The sequence below is a fragment of the Protopterus annectens genome, chromosome 8.part0, assembly GCF_019279795.1.
Source record: "Protopterus annectens isolate FY-2018-M chromosome 8.part0, PAN1.0, whole genome shotgun sequence".
Classification (NCBI taxonomy): domain Eukaryota; kingdom Metazoa; phylum Chordata; order Ceratodontiformes; family Protopteridae; genus Protopterus; species Protopterus annectens.
In genome coordinates, this window is record NC_056741.1 from 176,462,389 (window position 1) to 176,484,729 (window position 22,341).

At 38.1% G+C, this 22,341-nt stretch overlaps 1 protein-coding gene across 1 annotated transcript in view; it reads left to right on the forward strand.

Moving 5' to 3' along the window:
• LOC122808693 (asialoglycoprotein receptor 1-like) overlaps positions 1-22,341 on the forward strand; it is a 659,094-nt gene that overhangs the window by 59,429 nt on the left and 577,324 nt on the right. Inside the window, exon 2 of the mRNA XM_044079681.1 lies at positions 5,330-5,521. Within this exon, the coding sequence (XP_043935616.1) occupies positions 5,330-5,521 (192 nt within the window). The remainder of the gene's footprint in view (positions 1-5,329; positions 5,522-22,341) is intronic.

Consider the following 22,341-nt stretch of genomic DNA (forward strand, 5'->3'; position numbering starts at 1 on the left):
GATGAAGAAATGAGGATATCAGAGCAGAAGCACAAGAAGCTCCAGTTGCAGAGAAGTAATAAAAAAGCAATCAGGATAATTTAGGCACATGTGCAGGAAAGTAGAAAACAATCAGTTGAAGAAGATTTGTGACAGACATGAAAAGGGCAAAAAGAAATTATGGTGTCCAGAAAAGAGATGAATGGATTTTGTGGGAGAAGACATGAGACAGTCAGGCATGACTATTAAAGAGACATTAGAATATAATTGAAACAGGAAAGATGGTAACAGTTGAAGTGACCCCCTGCTTTCAGTTTGAAAATCAGAAAAAAATGTTTAATGATGACAGTAGTGATGATGACTTGTATTTAGACCCTTATCCCTTACATTTCAGCTTCTTTAGTACTCTTCTGTTTTGGCCAGCTTTAACTCCCCATCCATTTACTGGGTAAGTTATTCATGCTCAAACTCACTTGCCCAAAGGATCCTCAGTTTTGTTAACTCCAATGCCCTGGATCATCTGTTTGACAACTCCACAGGGGGTGCAAATATTCTGGATCGGGTGCTTACCAATATGGGTGACCACTGTAGCAACCCCACTGATAGGTCTTCCCTAGTGAGATCTGTCCACAAATCAGTCTCATTTGAAGTAACTATCACACCTGTCCCCCAACAGCAACTAAACTAAAACATTTCTCAAAAGCAAATTATAACCTCTTATAGGATGATATAAGTATCTTTACTGCACCCCCCAGAAGCAACTGAAAACTATGCCGAGTTGTACACCAATGCTTTATACAAACACCTGTATAACTGCATTGATTCAGATATACACGATTGGACCAAAACAAGCTCCTCAAGGAAGAGCAAACCTGCCTGATGGACAACTGCCATTAACGGGCTTTACAATAAGTGGAATAAATTGCTGTCTAAGAGTAAGAGGGAGTGAGCCCTAAACTGGAAATACTCCTTCCTCAGCTTAAACAAACAAATAAGACTTCTTGTGAAGTCCTCCAAAGCAAACTACAAATCCATAGGTTCATAGGTTGGTACTAGGCTATCAGCCCTAGGGCCTATACAAGCCTATCCATAAAAATTCCCTGGCTATTTCTTCCCACATTATTTACTTTCCTGGACCCCTGTCTAGCAGGGCGACTGACGTGATCCCTGGGGTGAATTTCCTTTCTCCCATCCAAACGTCAAGGTTCCTCTTGAAGAGGTCCAAAGAGGCACTCTTCTTGACATGTATGGGCAATCTATTCCAGAGTCTGGGGAGTCTCTGGGTCAGGAACCTATCCCTCCAGCATGTTTTGTTTATTGTGATGACAAGGTTTAGATCCCTGGAGCGTATAGCTCTGAGGGATTGGAATTTCTTTAAGTGTAGCATGTCCAACAGCTCTGGGTTTGACATGGCCTTGTATGTTAAGCAGAGATCGCCTCTGAGTAGACGATATGCGACAGAGTATAGCTGGAGTTTTTAAGGCAGTCAGTGTAGGGCATCTGCTTTAGGCCTGTGATTCTTTTAGTGAGGTATTTCTGAGGCCTTTCCAGTTGTTGCAGATGTCTTGAGAGGTACATACCAAATGGGGTGTTGTATTCTATAATGGGTCTAATGAGGGATGAGTACAGTGGGACAATGACCTCCTTTTTTCTGGATGAAAAGCCCTTCGTGATGAGGTGTGCCACATAGAAGGATTTCCTGACTGTTGTGGCGATGTGGTTATCGAAGGTGAGACCACTGTCCACCTGTGTCCCTAAGTCTCTTATCACACTTTCTGTGTTTAGTGTACTGCCACCTATATGGTAATTCATGGATACATGTTTTTCCCAAAGGGGATAACAATACATTTCTTGGCATTGAGCTTGAGCCCATGGCTCTGGCACCAAGCATCTGTTTCTGTAAGGCCCTTTTGTAGAGTATCCACATCATTTGGGGATTCAATAATGGCTCCCAGTTTGCAGTCATCTGCAAACTTTGTTAGCCAGAGTCCCTTAGTGTTGACCTGTACTTCAGAGAAGTAGATGCCAAACAAGAGCGGCCCCAGGACTGAACCCTGAGGTACTCCACTTGTCACTTGTCTGGAGCTGGATTTGGAGTCGGCTACTTTACAGTGTGGGTTCTATCAGTAAGCCATTTAGCAACCCATTGGGTGACATAGGGATTAATACCCAACTTAGTAAATGTATCTATGATTCCAGAGTGGGGGATGGTGTCAAAGGCCTTGGCAAGGTCTAGATAGGCTGTGTGGACCACCTTACCCTTGTCCATGGCTCTGGAGACTGATTCAAAGAAGTCAATCAGGTTCAGGAGACAAGATCGGCCCTTCACAAACCCAAACTGGGTGGGGTCCAGTGTTTGAAGGTTGCCAGTGTCTTTGTTTATAAGTTCCATGATAATACGCTCCATGGTCTTGCAGATAAGGCCAAATTAGCTTCCTCAATTAAGGACAACCATAAGGCATTGTTTAGTAACATCAATAACCTAAAAGGAAAGGACCAGATTTGTGTCAGACTGGTAGTTAATGATACCACATATATGGAGCCTGTGGACATAATTACCCTATTAGTCAACTTCACTTCCCTGTCCCCACCACATGTAACCCATAACATCCCTACCACCTGTCCTCTACCTTGTATCTCTAAAGAGCAGGGCAAAAACACACTCTCCAAGGCCAAAAACAAAGCATCTATGGGACCTGTTAACATCACAGGTTGTGTCCTACATGAGTTCAGAGAAGAATTAGTAACACCACTGGGTACTCTTTTCAATCATAGTCTAAGTACTGGCTTTGTCCCAGCCAATTGGAAAACAGCCACCATTATCACCTTGCACAAAGGTGGTGCTTCCACTGACTCCAGGAACTATAGACCTATTAGCCTGACTAGCCTTATCTGCAAGGTGATGGAGCGAATCATCATGGACCTTATCAACAAAGATATAGGTAATCTCCAAACACTTGACTCTACTCAGTTTGGATTTTTCAAAGGGAGATCATGCCTGTTAAATCTGCTGGATTTCTTTGAGACAGACATCAAGTCCCTGGACAAGAGGAAATCTGTGCATACAGCCTAACTAGACTTAGCCAAGGCGTATGACAATATCTCTCACTCAGACATCATTGACAAACTCGCTCAGCTAGGAATCAACCCTTATTTCATTAGATGGGTTGCTAATTGGTTCACTGATAGAACTCATTTAGTCAAAATAGGGGAATCCTCCTCAAACAGCAGACCTGTAACCAGTGCTGTTCCACATGGATAAGTCCTGTGACCTCTACTGTTTGGAATCTATTTCTCCAAAGTACAAGCAAAAACTAAAGGTCTGTGGCTGACAAAGTTTGCTGATAACTGCAAACTGGGAGTGGTCATAGATTCTCCAAATGATGTCACATCCTACAAGATGGCCTTACACTAACAAATGGTTGGTTCCAAAGTCATAGCCTTAAACTCAATGCAAAACAATATATTATCATCACTTTCGGTAAGTGTGATGGTACTGTTAACTACCACATCAATAACAACACCCTAAGTACACACTCAGTTTTGAGAGACCTGGGCACACAGGTTGACAGCAACCTTACCTTTGATCACCATGTCTACACAGTGGTAAGAAGGGCATTCTATATTGCCCATCTCATAAGTAAGGTCATTGTATCTAGAAAAAAAGAAGTAATAACCTCACTGTACTCTTCCCTCATCAGGCCAATAACTGAGTACAACTTCCTTTTTGGTATGTACTTTTCCAAGTACCTGCAGCAACTGGAGAGGTGAAAAAGTTTCCTCAAAAGGAAAATTCAAGGTCTTTCACATCTATCCTATGTGGATTGTCTGAAATCACTGTCACTTTATTCTGTTTTATACAGACTACTCAGAGGCAATCTATGCCTTGCATATAAGGAAATCTTTGATTCTGCTTTATTGGAAATGATGAATATCCACAAGTCAAATGGGGCACAGGTTACTTACTGTAAACACCTTAACTTGGTATGTAACTTTAATAGAACCTGCTGGAGGGATACATTTGTCTCCCAGAGATTACCACACCTTTGGAATGGACTCCAAGCTCATGTCAAACAGAGCACCTTATTGGGCCTCTTCAAATACAATCTGGACGATTGGTTGGGTAACCATAAATTCACTCCAGGGGTTCCACCTGTGACCTTCATGGAAATAAGGGTAGAACTTGGCTATGTTTGTAAGGGCCCTAGGGCCATTAGCCTAGTAACTTTCTATGAACCTATGTTCCTATGAGCCTACAGAATCCATAATTAATACTATTTTCTCAATGTTATCTTTCAATATTGAGTCTTTTAGCATTAAAGCTCTATGCATGTACTGGAAAACAGTTGAAATATGTTTGGATAAATTAAAACTAAACTTAATAATAGATATTAGATGACTTTCCATGGTTGAAGAACATTATGAAATAATATATTCTCAACCTCAATATCAGCCTTCAACAAGTGGTTCACTTTCTGATAATTGAGCTGTTATAATAAGGACCAACCTGCAGGACCTGCGGAGAAGTTTATCCTTTTCTTTACACTGCAGTTAATCAACTAATGATAGCTGGCGTGTTAGGGGAAAGAGCTGCATAATTCCATGTGATCAGTGCTGTGAATGGATTGCTAGAAGCAGTACAAGCTTGTCTGGTCTGTACTGTGGGTGATCACTTACCTTCCAAGTGGTGTTATCAAAGCAATGGACCAAGCATCTTTCTTATCATTATAATAAGCCAGCCAGTTTCAGCTGCTTAAAACCAGTCAGCTCTGCTCCACTGAATTATCATTGCTTCTAACAGACACTGGTTTCTAGGTCTATTATCATGTCTTCATCCGTCTGTGTCAAGCAGCTTATTTTCAAATAAATGCTAACACTAAGCTATGTAACATTATTCTGTTACATATGTGATTTCATTATGAATAATGAGGGCTTACATTGATTCACTTTTGTTGTTACTTATGCAGCATTTTCTCTTTCTTTGTTGTTTGCTGAAATGTTTGACAATTTTTTCCTTAGTAAATGCAGTGCTTCATGTTTAAAAAAAGTTCTTATTTATTTATTTATGTATGTACGTATGTATTTATTTATTTATATTAATTAGCTAGGGTGCAATACTGAGCACAAGTAACCAATCTCAGTCTCAGTCCTTAGGTAGTTTAATATGCAAACAACTCTGATTTATATCATATCGTTATTGTCCATTGAATTAAAAAGTATTTTTACTCCCAAAATGTTTTATGCTACATGAATCAAATGTGATGTATTTAAACTTCTCTCCACTTGTTTCTTTGTATCATGTATCCCTGTTTGCATTTCATAATCTGCAAATTTCTTACTTTCTTTCCAGATACTTTTTTGGCAAATAACCTGTATCAGTCAATTCAGAATCTTGCAGAAAAAGATAAGAAATGCAAGGACCTTAACATTCGTAATGGAAACCTTAATGAAGAACTGCAAGAAAACAAGGGAAATTTTGCTGAACTCATTAATAACTTAGAATATGTGTGTGAAGGAAATTATCTTCGTTTAAAAATTACCGGTAAAGGTTTTTCATTGCTTATAAATTAAAATAACGAATTATGAGGTTTTTTTTAATTATATTGAATATAGGACTGCATACTCCATACCTACAAGAATAAGTACAAGGACATAAATGAATATTGAAATTATAGCTCACAGATAACTGGGAAATTGTATACTGTGTTTTAGCATTGTGGATATTATAAATATGAAATTTATGGCAGAATATTTAGGGCCAATTTTATCAATATAAAAAAATAATTGTTAATATATATAAAATAGTTTGTATCAGGTATCACTGATGATAGTACACACAGTATTTTTTGCCTAACCTTTGCTTCCACTTCCATCATTTCTTAGTCATCAGTAAAGAGTCCTCGAGACTCATTTCAGATATTTTTAGGTTTTTTTACAATGGCACTATAAAACTGCAAATTATTAGCAAAAGCCTGTGACTGTCTTCCATTATTTCTATATATTAAAGGATCATGGGATCACAGGAGATTATTAGGCTGTTGACCAGGAGGTCATATTAAGCCTAGCTGTTTCAACCCAATGTAATACCATACAGGTACTAATCGGTACCCAAAATTGCATTTAGTGATGACTGTCCATGTCCATGAGGTTGTGCACACTATCCCCAGTAAGAATTTACAGTGCCCCAGCCATGCATTCAGGTTTCTCTTGAACAGTGCCATAGAGGTGCTCTGTTTCACATGAATTGGTAGCCTGTTCCAAAGATGTAGCAGTTGCCGGGAGATAAATCTGTCCTTCCAGCATGTCCTATTTAAGTTGCAGGCCATATTTAATTTCCTGGAATGGGTAGCCCTAGGCCCATTTGATTTACAGATATGCAGTAAGTTCATTAGGTTTGGGTCTTGGGTTGCTCTGTAGGCCAGGCATAAGTCTTGTCTAAGAAGTCTATACAATATGGAGTATAGTGACATGGATTTTAGTAAGTCCATGTAAGGCAAATGCTGGAAGCTCTTGATCTTCTTTGTTAGAAACCCCTGAGATCTCTCTCTAATTGCTGCAGATGCTTAGTACTGTACATACTGAATAAGGCATTATACTCAATTATGGGTCAAATAAGTGCTGAGTATAGGGAGATTATAAATTCTTTTGCTGTCGAGGTGATGCCCTTACTAATCAAGTGAGCTACATGGAAAGCTTTCCATACAACAGTAGACATATGGTGGTCAAAGTTAATGTCATGATCAACCTGTGACCCCAGGTTCCTTACCAGTTTATGGGTACTTAAGGTATTGTTATTGATTTGATAGTGTGAAGGGACATTGTTTGTGCCGAAGGAAATGATGATGCATTTCTTTGAATTCAGTTTCAGACCATAACTAATACACCAGTCATTGGTCTGTGTGAGACCATCCTGGAGTATACTGACATCATCTGGGGATTCAATGATTGCACCTAGTTTGCAGTTGTCTACAAACTTGGTCAGTCACGTCCCTTTAGTTTTGACCTGAACTTCAAAGAAGTATATACCAAATAGTAGGGGGCCCAGCACTGATACCTGTGGCACCCCACTGATAATAGGTCTGGGGTATAATGTGGAGTCACTCACTTTGATAGTGTTTGCTGGTTTATGGGCCAATTTGAAACCCATCTTACAGCAAAGGGGTTTACATTGAGTTTGCTAAGTTTATCGGTAATGCCTGAATGTGAGATTTTGTTGAAAGCCTTTGCCAAGTTGAGGTATGCTGTGTGCACAGATTTGCCCTCATCAATGGCCTTGGTCACACTTTCTACAAAATCCACCATATTTAACAGGCAGGATCTGCCCTTCACAAAGCCGAATTGGGTAGGGTCCAGGGTTCGGAGGTCACCTATGTCTTTATTTATGAGGTCCATAATGATACATTCCATGGCTTTACAGATGAGGCTGGTCAGGCTTATGGGTCTGTAATTCCCTGGGTCTTTTGCTAGGCCACCTTTGTGAAGGGGAATAACTGTAGCTGTTCTCCATTGTGCAGTAACAAAGCCTGTAGTTAGGCTATGATTGAAAAGGGTACTTAGCGAGGATGTTCGTTCATGTTTTAGCCTGCTTAGAAGACAGCCTGAGATGTCATCTGGTCCCACAGAGGCCATGTGCTTTGTCTTGGACAGGGCTTTGAGAACCTGCTCTTCAGATATGTAAGATGGGGTGGAAGGGTTGGGAGAGGGTTTACTGTAAGTTAGGAGGGGATAAGGGAGTGAAATTTTCATGAAACCTATCTGCTAGCAGGTTTGGTATCTCTGTGGGGTTAATGTGTGTGATATGATTGGCCACCAGTTCTGCACATGCTTAGGTCCTACCCTTTAGGTTATGTACATAGCTGTAAAAAGCCTTATGATTATCATTGGCAGTTCTTGCCAGGTTTCTCTCAAAGGAGTTCTTGGATGATTTGACAAGTTGTTATTTCCCTGCTAAGGCTGAGGAGGGTACCTTTCCATTGTTGGGTCTCTGTCTTTGTTTTCTTGGACAACACTTTTTTGCATTTATTGTAGAGTTTGTTGATGCTGGAAGTCCACCATTGCAGTCTGATTTTACTTTGTGCTTTGGTTTTGATTCTATCTGGTACAGCTAAGTTTATACACTTATGCAAGTGAGTGTACAGGTCTTTAATGTAAGCTTTGGCATAGTTACCATTTTCAGCTTGGGGTGCGGTTTGTAATGCATTCATACCTTCACCTAGAAGGGTATAGTTTGCCTTGCTGAAGCTTTTTAGTCTGATTTCACCTTTTGTGAGTTCTGATGTTAGTGTCAGTTCAAAGGTGACTGACTTGTGGTCAGTTTTAACAAATGAGGGCCCAACTATTTCAACAGTGCACCTGTTTGACAAGGTGAGTACCAGACCTAGAATGTCGGTTCCTGCTGTTGGAGAATGAACAATTTGCTCCAGGGCATTTGAATTCACAAAGTCAAGGAACTTTTGTACTTGCAACTTTGGGCCAGAGTAGGTTTCCCAGTTGATGGTGGGATAATTGAAATCCCCCATAACCAGTGTGTTTAGTAAAATGTGGATTGTCTTTATTTTGGTTACGTAGGCTTCTTGGATTTTGTGACCCATAGAGAGGGATCTATAACTGGCTAGGACTTGAATGGGGGTTTTATCCACTGTAACCTGGACCTGGAGTAACTTCATGGAGTTGTCCAGTCTAACTAGAAGTTAGGTGAATTTATCTCTAATGTAGATTGAAACAACTCCTCCTTTGTTTTTCACACATTCCTTTTGTGGTCTAAAGGTATGGAAGGCATTGTAACCTTTCAGGGCCAGGGTAATCTCTGAGGCCTTAAAACAGGTTTCTGTGTCTGCACAGACATCTACATCTTTTAGTAACAGAAGTGCTTCCAAGGAGTGCAGTTTTTGGTTTAAGCTCCTAACATTTTGCAGCATGACCCTTATTTTGTTCTGATTGGTTAATTTCATGTATGTAATGTTGTTTTGAGACCATTTTTAAAAAGGCACTATAGGGGCAGCAAGAGGCTTTGCCAGAAGCTGAAATCCTAAATGTCCCAGGTGAAAACCGTCTTTGGCAAAGCAGGGACATTTGTTAACTATGACTTCCTAGGCAGGCAGGAAATGGATCCAGTTGGAATGACACCAAAAACTAAGCCAATTATTGAATTCAATATTTTTTTGTTTATACTGTGGCATCATTCTTGGTGAGGGTAGTATGCTGCTCAAGGCTAGAGACATACCTACCTCGGACACATACTCAGTGAGCTTGACCATGTCTCATTTCATATAGTCCCGTGAGGTACATCTCAGATCATTCACACGAAGATGAACTATGACAGAGTCATAACAGTACTTGTTTCTGAGAGACCTGAGTGCCTGCATGATTAGGTGAATCCCAGCACTGGACAGGTAGCTGACTGTGGCTTTCTCTTTTTCCAGCCTGGTGAGTGGGTCATACATGTGTCACACTAGTGAGTCTCCAATGACAAGAATGCTTGTTTTTTGAGTCATATGCCTTACAGGCTTGGTGGGTTAGACACTGGTGTTGCTATGTGTCATGGGTGCTGTGGAGACTGTTAGCTGTAGTACACTTGTGTTTTGGAGGTCTTTTCTTTATTTGATGGTCTATATGGCCAAACATCAAAGATTAGCTGTATACAAATTCTATACATTTTACAGTAATTGTATCATATGTAACTACTTAGAATAATATGTATAACAGTTATGGAATTTACTGAACTTATTGGAGTCTAATAACTAATAGCTTTTCACAACACATATGATGCATGATTTGGTCGCATTTTGACATGATTTATAAAATGCCTAGTAATGTGCATTAAAACTGCTTATCTTGTCAGACCCAGTACTCCAGCACCAGCTCATATCCCTATTTTTCTGCCCTTGTGGTTAGAAAAATCCAGATCTTTTAAACCTTTGAGTGTGTTTTATTACTTAAGTTTTTAATATTTCCCAATGATCTGACAAAAAGGAAAGCATTGGAAAGAAGGCAATTGACTCTCATTCTCTTCCTGCAGTGCAAGACATAAAAATGAAGAAATCAAAAATGAGCAATCAGTTAGTCCAGCAATATTGTAATATTTGAGCCAAATCATATAATCATATAAAGACTCAGGATTACAACGAGGCAACCAGGCCTTTGGCTGAAAAATTCAAACAGCATATATTCTTCGAACAGAAGGATTTATCCAAGTGACAAGTCCAGTCTGTGTAAAATCCACAACTCACAGTTCATTTATTTGAGTAACATAAAAACGGTAAACACTTTCACTAGATAGCTTTCTCAGACCTTCAAGAACAAACACACCGTTCCTTTCCTTACATACTACCTTCAAATATTTCAAAATGTGTCATTACCAATCAGAACCCTTCTTACATGGTCATATGTCTAATTTAAATATTTATACAAAAATGCAAAAATAAAAGCAAAGGTAAAAATGCAGAAGTAAAATGATAAAAGCATAGCAACAACTTGCTCAATATAAAATGTATAAAAGTTATACAGCACAAATATAATGCATATAACATGCACTAATTTATACAGAAATAAAATAATAAATGCACATCAACAGCTTGCTCAAAACACAATTCAAGAATACAGTTCAAGAACACAATTCAGGAATATAGTTCAAAATATCTAAGGATTATGCAGCACAGTTATAACACATATAACCTGCACTAATTTATAATATAGCCATAATACAACCATAGAAGTCAGAAATCAAATAATTTGAGTTTCTGACTTCATTTTTTCATCTTCCTATTCTTTCGGTAAGGTTTAATAGAGGCTCTTTCATTGAGTCCTCTTCCTTTGTCTGTTCTAAAGGCTATTATCCATCATGCCTCTCTATTTTCAGTAAAATGTCTGATGTCACCTTCTCTAATACTTGGTACAATAACCTGTATAACTCTGAATTTAAATGTGTGTGTCTCCCCTTCTTGTATAGCATGTTTGGGCAGAGCATTATGCTCACTTTTAGTATGAATATTATAAAGATGTTCCCTTATACGATCTTTAAAAACTCTCTTGGTTTTACCAACATAGAATGAGTAGCAACATTGGCAATCTGCTAAGTAGACCACATGAGATGTCAAGCAAGTAGCTGCTGAAGTAAATATTAATTTTTGACCTGTATCTGGGTGTACAAATTTATTACTGGTATTAATATATGAACAAAATTTACATTTACCACAGGGCTGAGTACTGTATTCTTTATCTTTATGTGTTTCTGCATTTTTTCCATGACAGAGCAGTCTTTTTAAATTCTTCTTATTTTTATACAGGAAACTGGGTTTTGTGCCTAGTAGACTATATCAGAGTCTACTGTGAGTATGGACTAATTCTTCATAAACACTTCCCTCAGCTCTTTGTTATCACATGTATAAAACAAAGGAATTTTCAATTGTTTATTTACTGAGGTATTGACAGACTCTACAGTGTTTTTCTGTTGCGGTCCATAGTATGGTTGGGCCCTACTATCCCTAAGACTAGTGACATCACTTACATTTCTCTTGATTTCATTGGTGTGATAGCCCCTCTTTGTCAACCTCTTTTCTAAGCCAACAATTTCATTCTTGAAGCCTTCTTCTGTGGGGTTCAGCCTTGAGGATCTCATCCCTTGTCCTTTTATTAAGTTTCTAAAGACATAGTTTGGGTGCATACTTTGTCTAGATAATAAAGAATTCCTATGACAGGGTTTTCTAAATACCCCTGTATTTATAGAACCATTATGTAGTCTCTCTATATATAGATTGAGGTATTCCACTCTTTTACAAGATGAGGCCATGGTACATCTTAGACATTCAGTTAAGGTGTTAATCTGATTCTTAAAAATTAGTAACTGTGCCTGAGTTCCTGTCCAAATTAGGAAGAGATCATCCACGAAACGATGGTAAAGCATAACATATCACATATACATATCATTCTTAAAAAGGACAGTGTGTTCCCAGTGTGCTAAAAACATGTTGCCGTAGCTACTGGCACATGATATGCCCATAGCTACGCCATCACACTGGACGTACATGTCCCCGTAATAGGTGAAGATGTTATTCTCGAGTATAATCTTGAGGAAATGACATACAAGATCTATTTGTATCAAACTATAGCCACTATTCATAACCAGATAGTCATGTATATATTTTAAGCCCAACTCATTTGGTATGATAGTAAGTAGTGATTGAACGTCTAATGTGACAAAGATGATTTCTCCTGGAGTTCTCCCTACATTCGTATTCTCATATAAATCAATGAGAAATGGTTTAGTTTCTCTTAAAATTATTTTATTTTTATCAATGACTGGGCGTAGATGTTTTTCTGCAAACAAAGAAAGTGGCTCTGTAGCCCATCCTGCACCTGCCACTATAGATCTCATTGGAGGTTTTTTGCTATGTTTGTGTACTTTAGGTAAGCCCTGCATTATTGGGATCAAAGGATTCTCCACTCTTAAATATTTATAAAGTTCTCCAGTAATAACACCACTTCTTAAATCATCCAGTAAAGTGGCAGAAATAGAGTCCATCACTTGATGAACATAATCTATAGGTACTAACTTGTAATCATCACTTAGCATTTCTCTCATGAGTGCAATATACTGTTTCGTGTCTAAAATGACACTGGATGATTTTACCATTGTTTCGTGGACGATCTCTTCCTAATTTGGACAGGAACTCAGGCACAGTTACTAATTTTTAAGAATCAGATTAACACCTTAACTGAATGTCTAAGATTTACCGTGGCCTCATCTAGTAAAAGAGTGGAATACCTCGATCTATATATATAGAGAGACGACATAATGGTTCTATAAATACAGGGGTATTTAGAAAACCCTGTCATAGGAATTCTTTATTATCTAGACAAAGTATGCACCCAAGCTATGTCTTTAGAAACTTAATAAAAGGACAAGGGATGAGATCCTCAAGGCTGAACCCCACAGAAGAAGGCTTCAAGAATGAAATTTTTGGCTTAGAAAAGAGTTTGACAAACAGGGGCTATCATACCAATGAAATCAAGAGAAATGTAAGTGATGTCACTAGTCTTAGGGACAGTGGGGCCCAACCATACTATGGACCACAACGGGAAAAACACTGTAGAGTCTCTCAATACCTCAGTAAATAAACAATTGAACATTCCTTTGTTTTATACATGTGATAACAAAGAGCTGAGGGAAGTATTTATAAAGAATTGGTCCATACTTACAGTAGACTCTGATATAGTCTGCTAGGCACAAAACCCAGTTTCTTGTATAAAAATAAGAATTTAAAAAGACTGCCTTGTCATGGAAAAAATACAGAAACACATAACGATAAAGAATACAGTACTCAGCCCTGTGCTAAATGCAAATTTTGTTCATATATTAATACCAGTAATAAATGTGTACATCTAAATACAGGTCAAGAATTCATATTTACTTCAGCAGCTACTTGCTTGACATCTGATGTGGTCTACTTAGCAGATTGCCAATGTTGCCACTCATTCTATGTTGGTAAAACCAGCAGAGTTTTTAAAGATCGTATAAGGGAACATCTTTATAATATTCGTACTAAAAGTGAGCATAATGCTGTGTCCAAACATGTTATGCAAGAAGGGGAGACACACAAATTTAAATTCAGAGTTATAGAGGTTATTGTACCAAGTATTAGAGAAGGTGACATCAGAAATTTTACTGAAAATAGAGAGGCACGATGGATAATAGCCTTTAGAGCAGACAAAGGAAGAGGACTCAATGAAAGAGCCTCTATTAAACCTTACCTAAAGAATAGGAAGATGAAAAAGTGAAGTCAGAAACTCAAATTATTTGATTTCTGACTTCAATGGTTGTATTATGGCTATATTATAAATCAGTGCAGGTTATATGTGTTATAACTGTGCTGCATAACCCTTACATATTTTGAACTATATTCTTGAATTGTGTTCTTGAATTGTATTCTTGAATTGTGTTTTGTGCAAGCTGTTGATGTGCATTTATTATTTTATTTCTGTATAAATTGGTGCATGTTATATGCGTTATATTTGTGCTTTTTAACTTTTATACATTTTATATTGAGCAAGTTGTTACTATGTTTTATAATTTTACTTCTGCATTTTTACCTTTGCTTTTATTTTTGCATTTTTGTATAAATATTTAAATTCGACACATGACCATGTAAGAAGTGTTCTGATTGGCAATGACACATTTTGAAATATTTGAAGGTAGTATATAAAGAAAAGAAAGGTCTGTTTGTTCTTGAAGGTCTGAGGAAGCTATCTAGCGAAAGTACTTACCGTTTTTATGTTACCCAAATAAATGAACTGTGAGTTGTATATTTTACACAGACTGGACTTGTTGTCACTTGGATAAATCCTTCTGTTTGAAGAATATATGCTGTTTGAATTTTTCAGCCAAAGGCCTGGTTGCCTCATTGTAATCCTGAGTCTTGGTTTGATTTTCTTGCTGAATTTTATCAGCGAGGCATTTACCCCATGCAGTATAGTCCATTTTGTTGTTTGCTACTACTTTTATATAATCATATAAGCCTGGAGTATTCAAAATGTTTACTTAAAAGCTAAAATGCATGAGTAAGGAATTTAGCAGTGATGGAAGCTCAGTGCAGATAATAACTAGTGTGCCTATGGACATGTGGACACTTGTGTTTGTTAATGCCATTGCTCCAGATGTGGATTACGTACCATTTTACATTCCGTTTTAAAAATTCTGCTTTCACTGTTGACAAACTTCCAATTAATACTCCTAGTCATTTCAATATTAACTTGAAATCAGGTCTAGATACTTCAAATCAATTAAGTGCAAGCCATAAAATGGGTTAAACAATGAACACAGGTGGGAATGGAGGAAGAATAGATATATTTCCACCCCCCTGTAGCAGAATATGCGTATTTTTCTACAAAATCAACAAAGATAGTAGGTTACATTACTTTGTCTTTCTCAAGACTGAGCTACAAAAAGTCATTCTATCTGAAATAACCCTTTCACAATTATTTTAAAGTCTTAATGTAAACTTCATGTGCTATCTAATTTTACAGTCAGCCAAATTCAATGCAGATCTTAGTATCTTTAGTTATATCCTGTAAGTTATATACTGCAAGGCATACCCTTAATATTGACTACTCGACTTACAGAATAATCCTTTTGAATGCCTACCATTCCAGGGACATTTGAAGACCACCAAGCTGAATGCTAGACAGTATCTGAATATTGCACTACCTAAATGATGACAAAATAAAACTAGAAAAGAAATGGGCATAGAAGATAATCAGAGATTATATGAACAATGTATAAAATGTGGATTTAAGAACTCATAATCATAATGCACAAGCTGGCACTTAAATATAATAATCATAGGTTCATAGGTTCATAGGTGTGTATTAGGCTAATGGCCCTGGAGCCTTTACAAGCCTAGCCCATAGGATTACCCTGGCATCATGCCGCCCATCCATAGTTCCTAGTGCCTCTGTTGAGTACAGCGACTGGAGTGATCCCCAAGGTGAATTTTCTATTTCCCATCCACTCATCAAGATTTCTCTTGAAAAGAGTCAGTGAGGTGTTCTGTTTGACATGTATGGGAAGTCTGTTCCACAGCATGGGCAGTCTATGGATTATGAACCTATCCCTCTAGCATGTTCTGTTGATTGTGGTAATGAGGTTGAGGTCTCCAGAGTATATGGTGTGCAGAGATTGGGATTTCTTTAGATGTTGCATTTCTAACAGAGCGAGGTAAGACATTGCTTTGTAAGTCAAGCAGAGATCGCTTCTAAGTAGGTGATATGAGGCAGAGAATAGTTGGAATTTTTTGAGTCTGTCCATATAGGACAAGTGTTTCATGCCTAGGATCTTCTTTGTGATGTACTTTTGCAGTCTGTCCAGTTGTTGCGGGTGTCTAGTGAGGTACATGCCAAATGGGGCATTGTACTCAATGATTGGCATAATGAGGGAAGAGTAGCGGGAGACAATAACCACTTTCTTCCTGGATGCAAAATCGTTAGTAATAAGATACATCAAATAGAAGGACTTTCTGACCACAGTGGCAATGTGGTGGCCAAAAGAGAGGTTGCTGTCAACCTGTGTTCCCAGATCTCTTATAATGCCTTCTGTGTTCAGTGGACTACCATCGATGTGGTAGTTCATGGGAACTAGGTTTTTCCCATAGGGGATGATGACATATTTTTTGGCATTGAACTTAAGGCCATGGTTCTGACACCAGTGATTGGTCTCAGTGAGGCTTTTCTGTAGGATGTCAACATCAATCGAGGAGTTAATAATAGCTCCCAACTTGCAATTGTCTGCGGACTTTGTCAGCCAGAGTCCCTTTGTGTTGGCCTGAACTTCAGAAAAGTAGATACCAAACAGGAGATGACCCAAGAGTGAACCCTTTGGGACTCCACTCGTGACTGGTTGGCAGTCTGACTTGGACTCAGCTACTTTCACACTGTGGGTTCTATCTGTGAGCCAGTTTGCAACCCACCTAGTGATATAGGGGTTGATGCCTAGCTTAGTAAGTTTTTCAATGATTCCTCAATGGGGAATGGTATCAAAGACCTTGGCCAGATCAAGGTAGGCTGTATGAACCACCTTGCTTTCATCCACAGCTCTGGTGACTGACTCAAAGAAGTTGATCAAGGTGAGCAGGCATGATCTACCCATCAATAACCAAACTGTGTGGGATCCAGAGTTTGGAGATTCCCTATATCCATGTTTATTAGGTCCATGATGATGCATTCCATAGCTTTGCATATCAGACTCGTCAGGCTAATGGGGCAATAGTTCCCAGGGTCTGTAGTCACTCCTTCTTTGTGAAGAGTGATGACTATAGCAATGCACCATTTGGTAGGGGCAAACCCTGAGGTGAGGCTATGATTGAACATGGCACACAGGTGAGGTGCCAGTTCACTCTGTAGTTCATGTAGAACAAAGCCAGGGATATTGTCAGGTCCCACAGAAGCTGTATTCTTGCCCTTAGACAGTGCTGTTTTAACCTGTGTAGCAGTAATACTGGGTGCCTGGCAATCTACCGGTATTTTGATTGGTCCTTTGGGGAGGGGGGGTAAAGTTGATACTGAATCTGTTGGCCAGTATATTGGCAATATCTGTTGGCTCAGTATAGGAGGCACCATTGTGCAGTAGCTCAGAGCAAATCTGGGTATTGCCATGGAGGTTCTTTACATAACTACAGAAGGCCTTGTGGGCATCTTTACTATCTGCTGCAATTCTGTTTTCATAGCTAGCTTTAGAGGATTTGATGAGGGATCTCAACTTTTTGTTGAGGCTGATAAGGGAGTTTCTCCAGTCTTGGGACTTCACCTTATTCCACATCAGTTTCCTCTTTCTGTTGTAGAGTTTGTTTATGGCAGGGGACCACCAGATTGGCTTTCTTTTTTTGGAGCAGAGCATCTTGGCTCTACTGGGTATGGTGGAATCCATGCATTTGTGTAAGTGTTTGTACAGTGCATTGGTGTGTGATTCGGCGGTCATGCAACTATTCTTCATTTGCATGGGTGCCGTGAAGTTAGCCACCTCTGTTTTTAGGAGCCCAAAGTTAGCTTTGGAGAAGTTTTTCATGGTGGTTACCTTTGTAGGGGGTGAGGTGGGAGGGATGTGGTTTTCCAAGGTGATTAGTCTGTGGTCAGATCTAACCAGGGAGGACTTGACTATTGGTGTACTGCAATGGTTGCCCATGTTAGTAATGACCAGGTCAAGGATGCTGGTACCTATAGTGGGGTTAAGAACGAGCTAGTCCAGGGAATTGGAATGAATGAATTCAAGGAAATGTTGAGCAAGTGTATGGGTACATGAGTACTTTTTCCAGTTAATGGAGGGGTAGTTGAAGTTGCCCAGTATGAGAGTGTTAGGTTGGACCCTGATATTCTCCAGGGTTCTTAGGAATATGGAATGTGAGTCTTGGGACATGGTTGGGGAAATATAGCAGGCTACAACCTGTATACCCAATACATTGGGAAACTGTCTTACCCAATGTTAGCTGCATCTGAAGTATCTCTGATGTGTTGTTGGGCTAGCAGTCTGAAGGTGTGTGCAACCTTTATGAATATGGAAACACCACCGCCTTTGGAGCTTCAGTCCAAGTTCTGGGCCTGAAAGGTGTGGAATGAGTTATAGCCTGGTAGTGCAGGGGTGCTTTCTGCTGCCTTGAATCTGGTTTCTGTTACAGCACAGATGCCGATGTTCTCCATTTTAAGGAGTGCTTTGAGTGAGTGCATTTTGAGATTTAGACTTCTAGCATTGAGCAGCATGACCCTCAGATTGCATTTGTTTGTAGCTGTTATGGTGGTAATTTGGTCATTGGAGCAACACCTAAAAAAGGCACTATAGTGGTGGGAAGAGTCTTGGGCAGTATCTGGAACCTCAGGGGTGACAGATGCAGGCCATCTCTGGCAAAGCAATGAGTTGTGTCAGTCATGTCATCCCAGGCAGACAGATACTGGATCCCCTTAGAATGACACTAGAAACGTAGCCAATTGTTTAAATCAATCATTTTCTCCTTGTACTGTAGTATCATTCTGGGTGATGGTAGGATGCTGCTCAGGGCCAGGGCCATTCCCGCCTGGGCTACATAATCCGAGAGCTCTTCCATGTCTCTTTTCATGTAGTCTAGGGAGGTATGTCTCAGGTCATTCATGCCCACATGTACAATGACAGTCATATTTGTATCTGAGTGTGTGCATTATGTGGCGGCTCCTGGCACCTGACAGGCAGCTGGCTGTTACTTTCTCCTTATTCAACATAGTGAGTGAGACATCAGTATGCCTCACTATCGAGTCACCTGTGAACAGTGTGTTGGGCATGTTGTTTTGCTTTATGGGCTTTTGTTGAGTGGCACACTGTTTAATGATTAGTGTTGTGTTGTTGTGGTTGAGTGCGTTTCTGCCTTGGAGGTCTCTGCTGTTTGGGTAGATTTTTATTGGGAGCCTCTGCGAAGGTAGGTGTGTGGCTTGTGTTTCTATTTGAAGGCAGTGCTGGTGTGTGTTCTGGAGGGCTATGTGTTCCATGCGGTGTGGTGCATGTGTTAACCTTCTCCTCTTGACCAGCTATTCTGGTCTTGGCTGGAGAGTGCAGGGCTTCCAGTTTGGATATATAACTGCATCTCTCGCAAGTATGAGTATTGGGAGGTAAGGGGAGAGGGTTGTTGCTGTACATTAGGCAGTTGCTACATTACCTCAGGATGCCCAGGTTCACCAGGTTAATAGGAGAAAGCACAGGGAACTGACCTTTAGACATGCCGGGAGGGGTGGGTATTAATAATAAGTACTGGAGCTGTTTCCTTGTAGAACGTTTAGTGCTGGTAGCAGCTACCTGGTAAAGTGCTAGACTAATAAGCTAGTAAAAGTGCAGGAGAGGAGAGAACAAGCAGATCTAAAGGAACAATTGAAGAGCAGTCTTTGGCACCGCTCAGAAGCTTACAAACAATCCTGGATACAGCAAATTTGTATCTGGACTAGACTAGTTACAGGAAAGGCGAGAAACAAGTGCACACATGCTTTTAAACCAGAAAGTTGAAAGAGATGGAAAAAAATCTAGTTTTAGAATACAAAGTTTTATATATATTTATAATTATATTTATATATATATATATATATATTTATACATATATTCATCTCTCTCTCTCTCTCTCTCTATATATATATATATATATATATAAATAGATATATATATACATATATATATATATATATAAATATATATATATATATATATATATATATATATATATATATATATATATATAAAATTCTGCATGTGCTCAAAGTTATGCATGAAAATACATCTGTTTCTCTGTACATATCCACTGGCATTAATGTGTCCATACAGTTCTCTACTTCAAATATTCTGCAGTTTATTCACTTCAATTGATTCATATCTGGCACAATCATAACTTGTTTTTAGAGCATGGGCAACATGCATATCACCACTTGAATTGGATTACAAATGTTCTCTAGCAGAGTGTTAATGTACAGGAAATGCTTACTGAAAAACAAGTCTGCCACTTCATAGTAGCATATTAAGCTGCCATGGAACTTAGACTGTAATGGAGATGATAGCTGCTATTTTACACTCACTAAGCAGTGCTTATGCTGTTTACTGAGTGCAAAATAAAAAAAAAAATAAAGTGTGTGTGAGTGTGTGTGTGTGTGTGTGTGTGTGTGTGTGTGTGTGTGTGTGTGTGTGTGTGTGAAATAGAGAAAGAGAGAGGAATAGATTGATGAAGTAGTGAATGGAGTTCCTTTAAAATTAAGAGATATGCATATCTCTTAAGTTGTTAGCTCAAGAAGTTCAAATGAGGGGGGCGTGGCCAGCATGAGACAAGGATAGCAGCACTTCTTCACTGCTCTCCTACGAAAGATATATTTCTGACAGGAAATGTTTTGTTTAATTCCAAACAGTTCAAACTGGTGAATTCCAATAGTCCTTTTTGTTATAAAGGATTATTTCAAGAAAATGTTGAAAATCTAATAGTTTTCCTGTCAAAAACTGTATAAAAGTAATTTCTTTCACTGTATCTGGCAGCAGCATGAGCTACACTAAGGCAGCACTTCAGGATTCTTCATGTAAGAAAGAATTTCAGTCACTTCTGTCTCATATTCAAGAATTATCATTAAAATGGACAGATTGGGCAATAAAATCAATGATTTCAAGAAAGATTGTTCCAAGCAAATAGACCAAATTAATGAGGCTCTTCAGCTGCAGAAAAATCAGATCTCTCTCATTGAAGAATCCCTTAATATTATGGATGGAAGGCTAAATGAAGGAGAAAACAACATCTGATTTTTATTGCAGCATATATGCATATATACATTAATTTACAATATAAATAGAAACTTGACTACTAGCAAGTAGACTGCATATGAAAGGTAATTTAACTCTTTTTTTTCTGTAACAATAATGTATAAAGCCACACACGACAGAATGAATGCCCCATGTGCTTCCACAAAGCCTGTATAAATAAAGTCCAAACACACTAAGCAACAGTAGGCAGCCACCAGCTTGACAAAAATCCAGTATAACTGTATTAAAGATAAAAATATAAAACGTTTATTCGGTAAGTGCTTTCACATCTGCTTCCTCAGACCGTAAAACATTTCCAAGACTCAAACACTTACTTAAATATTAATCATGTGATAAAATCAATTGTTCAATTAACTTATTTAAAAAGTCACAGCATGCTATAAATAGATTTTCTAATGCGTACGTTGTATATAATAACTTGCCTTATGATTAAGATAATCATAGCCTAACTTTTTGTTGTTCTTGTTGTTATTACGAATAACAAGTTATATTGAGGCAGTGATGTTTTCTGCTACGTGACGCCTATTTGCTACAAGTATGTAAAAAATGAAAAATGAAAACAAACATATGCTTTATCTTTTAGTACACATATATATGGTGATAGACATAAATCAACCAACTATTAGAGAAGGTAATATCAGAAATGCTACAGAAAATAAAGAATTAACTTGGATTATCAGAATGAGGGCAGACAAAGGCAAGGGCCTTAATGAAAGAGTGTCTATTAATCATTTTCTTAGAAAAAGATCAATTCATATTCGTAAATGAGTATAATTTATTAAATGGATATATACGTATTTTAGTCATTATACATTTGGTAGCAAATTATTATTTTGAATGTGATGCTTAGGCATATTACATTTGCTTACACTATTATATGGTATATTAATTTTATTTATTAAATCCTTTTTTCATATATTTTAATATATCTTCTATATATATGCAATATATTGATTAACTGTGTTTATAGCGTAGCATTCTAAGTATATATACTTATTAGTAGTCATAGCATGCATTCATCAAATTACATTAGACGAACATTAAAACTTGCATTAGGCATCCCACTCATTTTTAAAAGCACATGACTTTATATAATGTTAGAATACAATACTAACAATTTAATTTTATGTGTGGATTACGACAATAAGATCACTCTACAGCTTTACACCTGCATTCTTAGTGATTTTCACTTTATAACGAAAGTTTATAGAGAGCAGCGACTGACCAATAAAGTGTCTATAGTCAGAGAACTTTTTAAAATGAATATGCAATATATTTACATTATACATTGCTATTTCTAGTCGAAATTTAGGTTAGACTCATTTTATTTTATTTTTATATTTACTCCTGTATATATATATATATATATATTTTTTTTTTTTCAGTGATAATATGGAAGTCAGTGGTTTCGTACATTGAAGCCATAGTGAAGGCAATGATATAATTTTGATATTTGGTACCTCAGGCTTCATCGTACTAGTAATAATAGACTTGTAATTTGAATTATAAGGTACTAATATAGGCAATTATTGTTTAGATATTGATATATATTTATATGAACTTTGCAT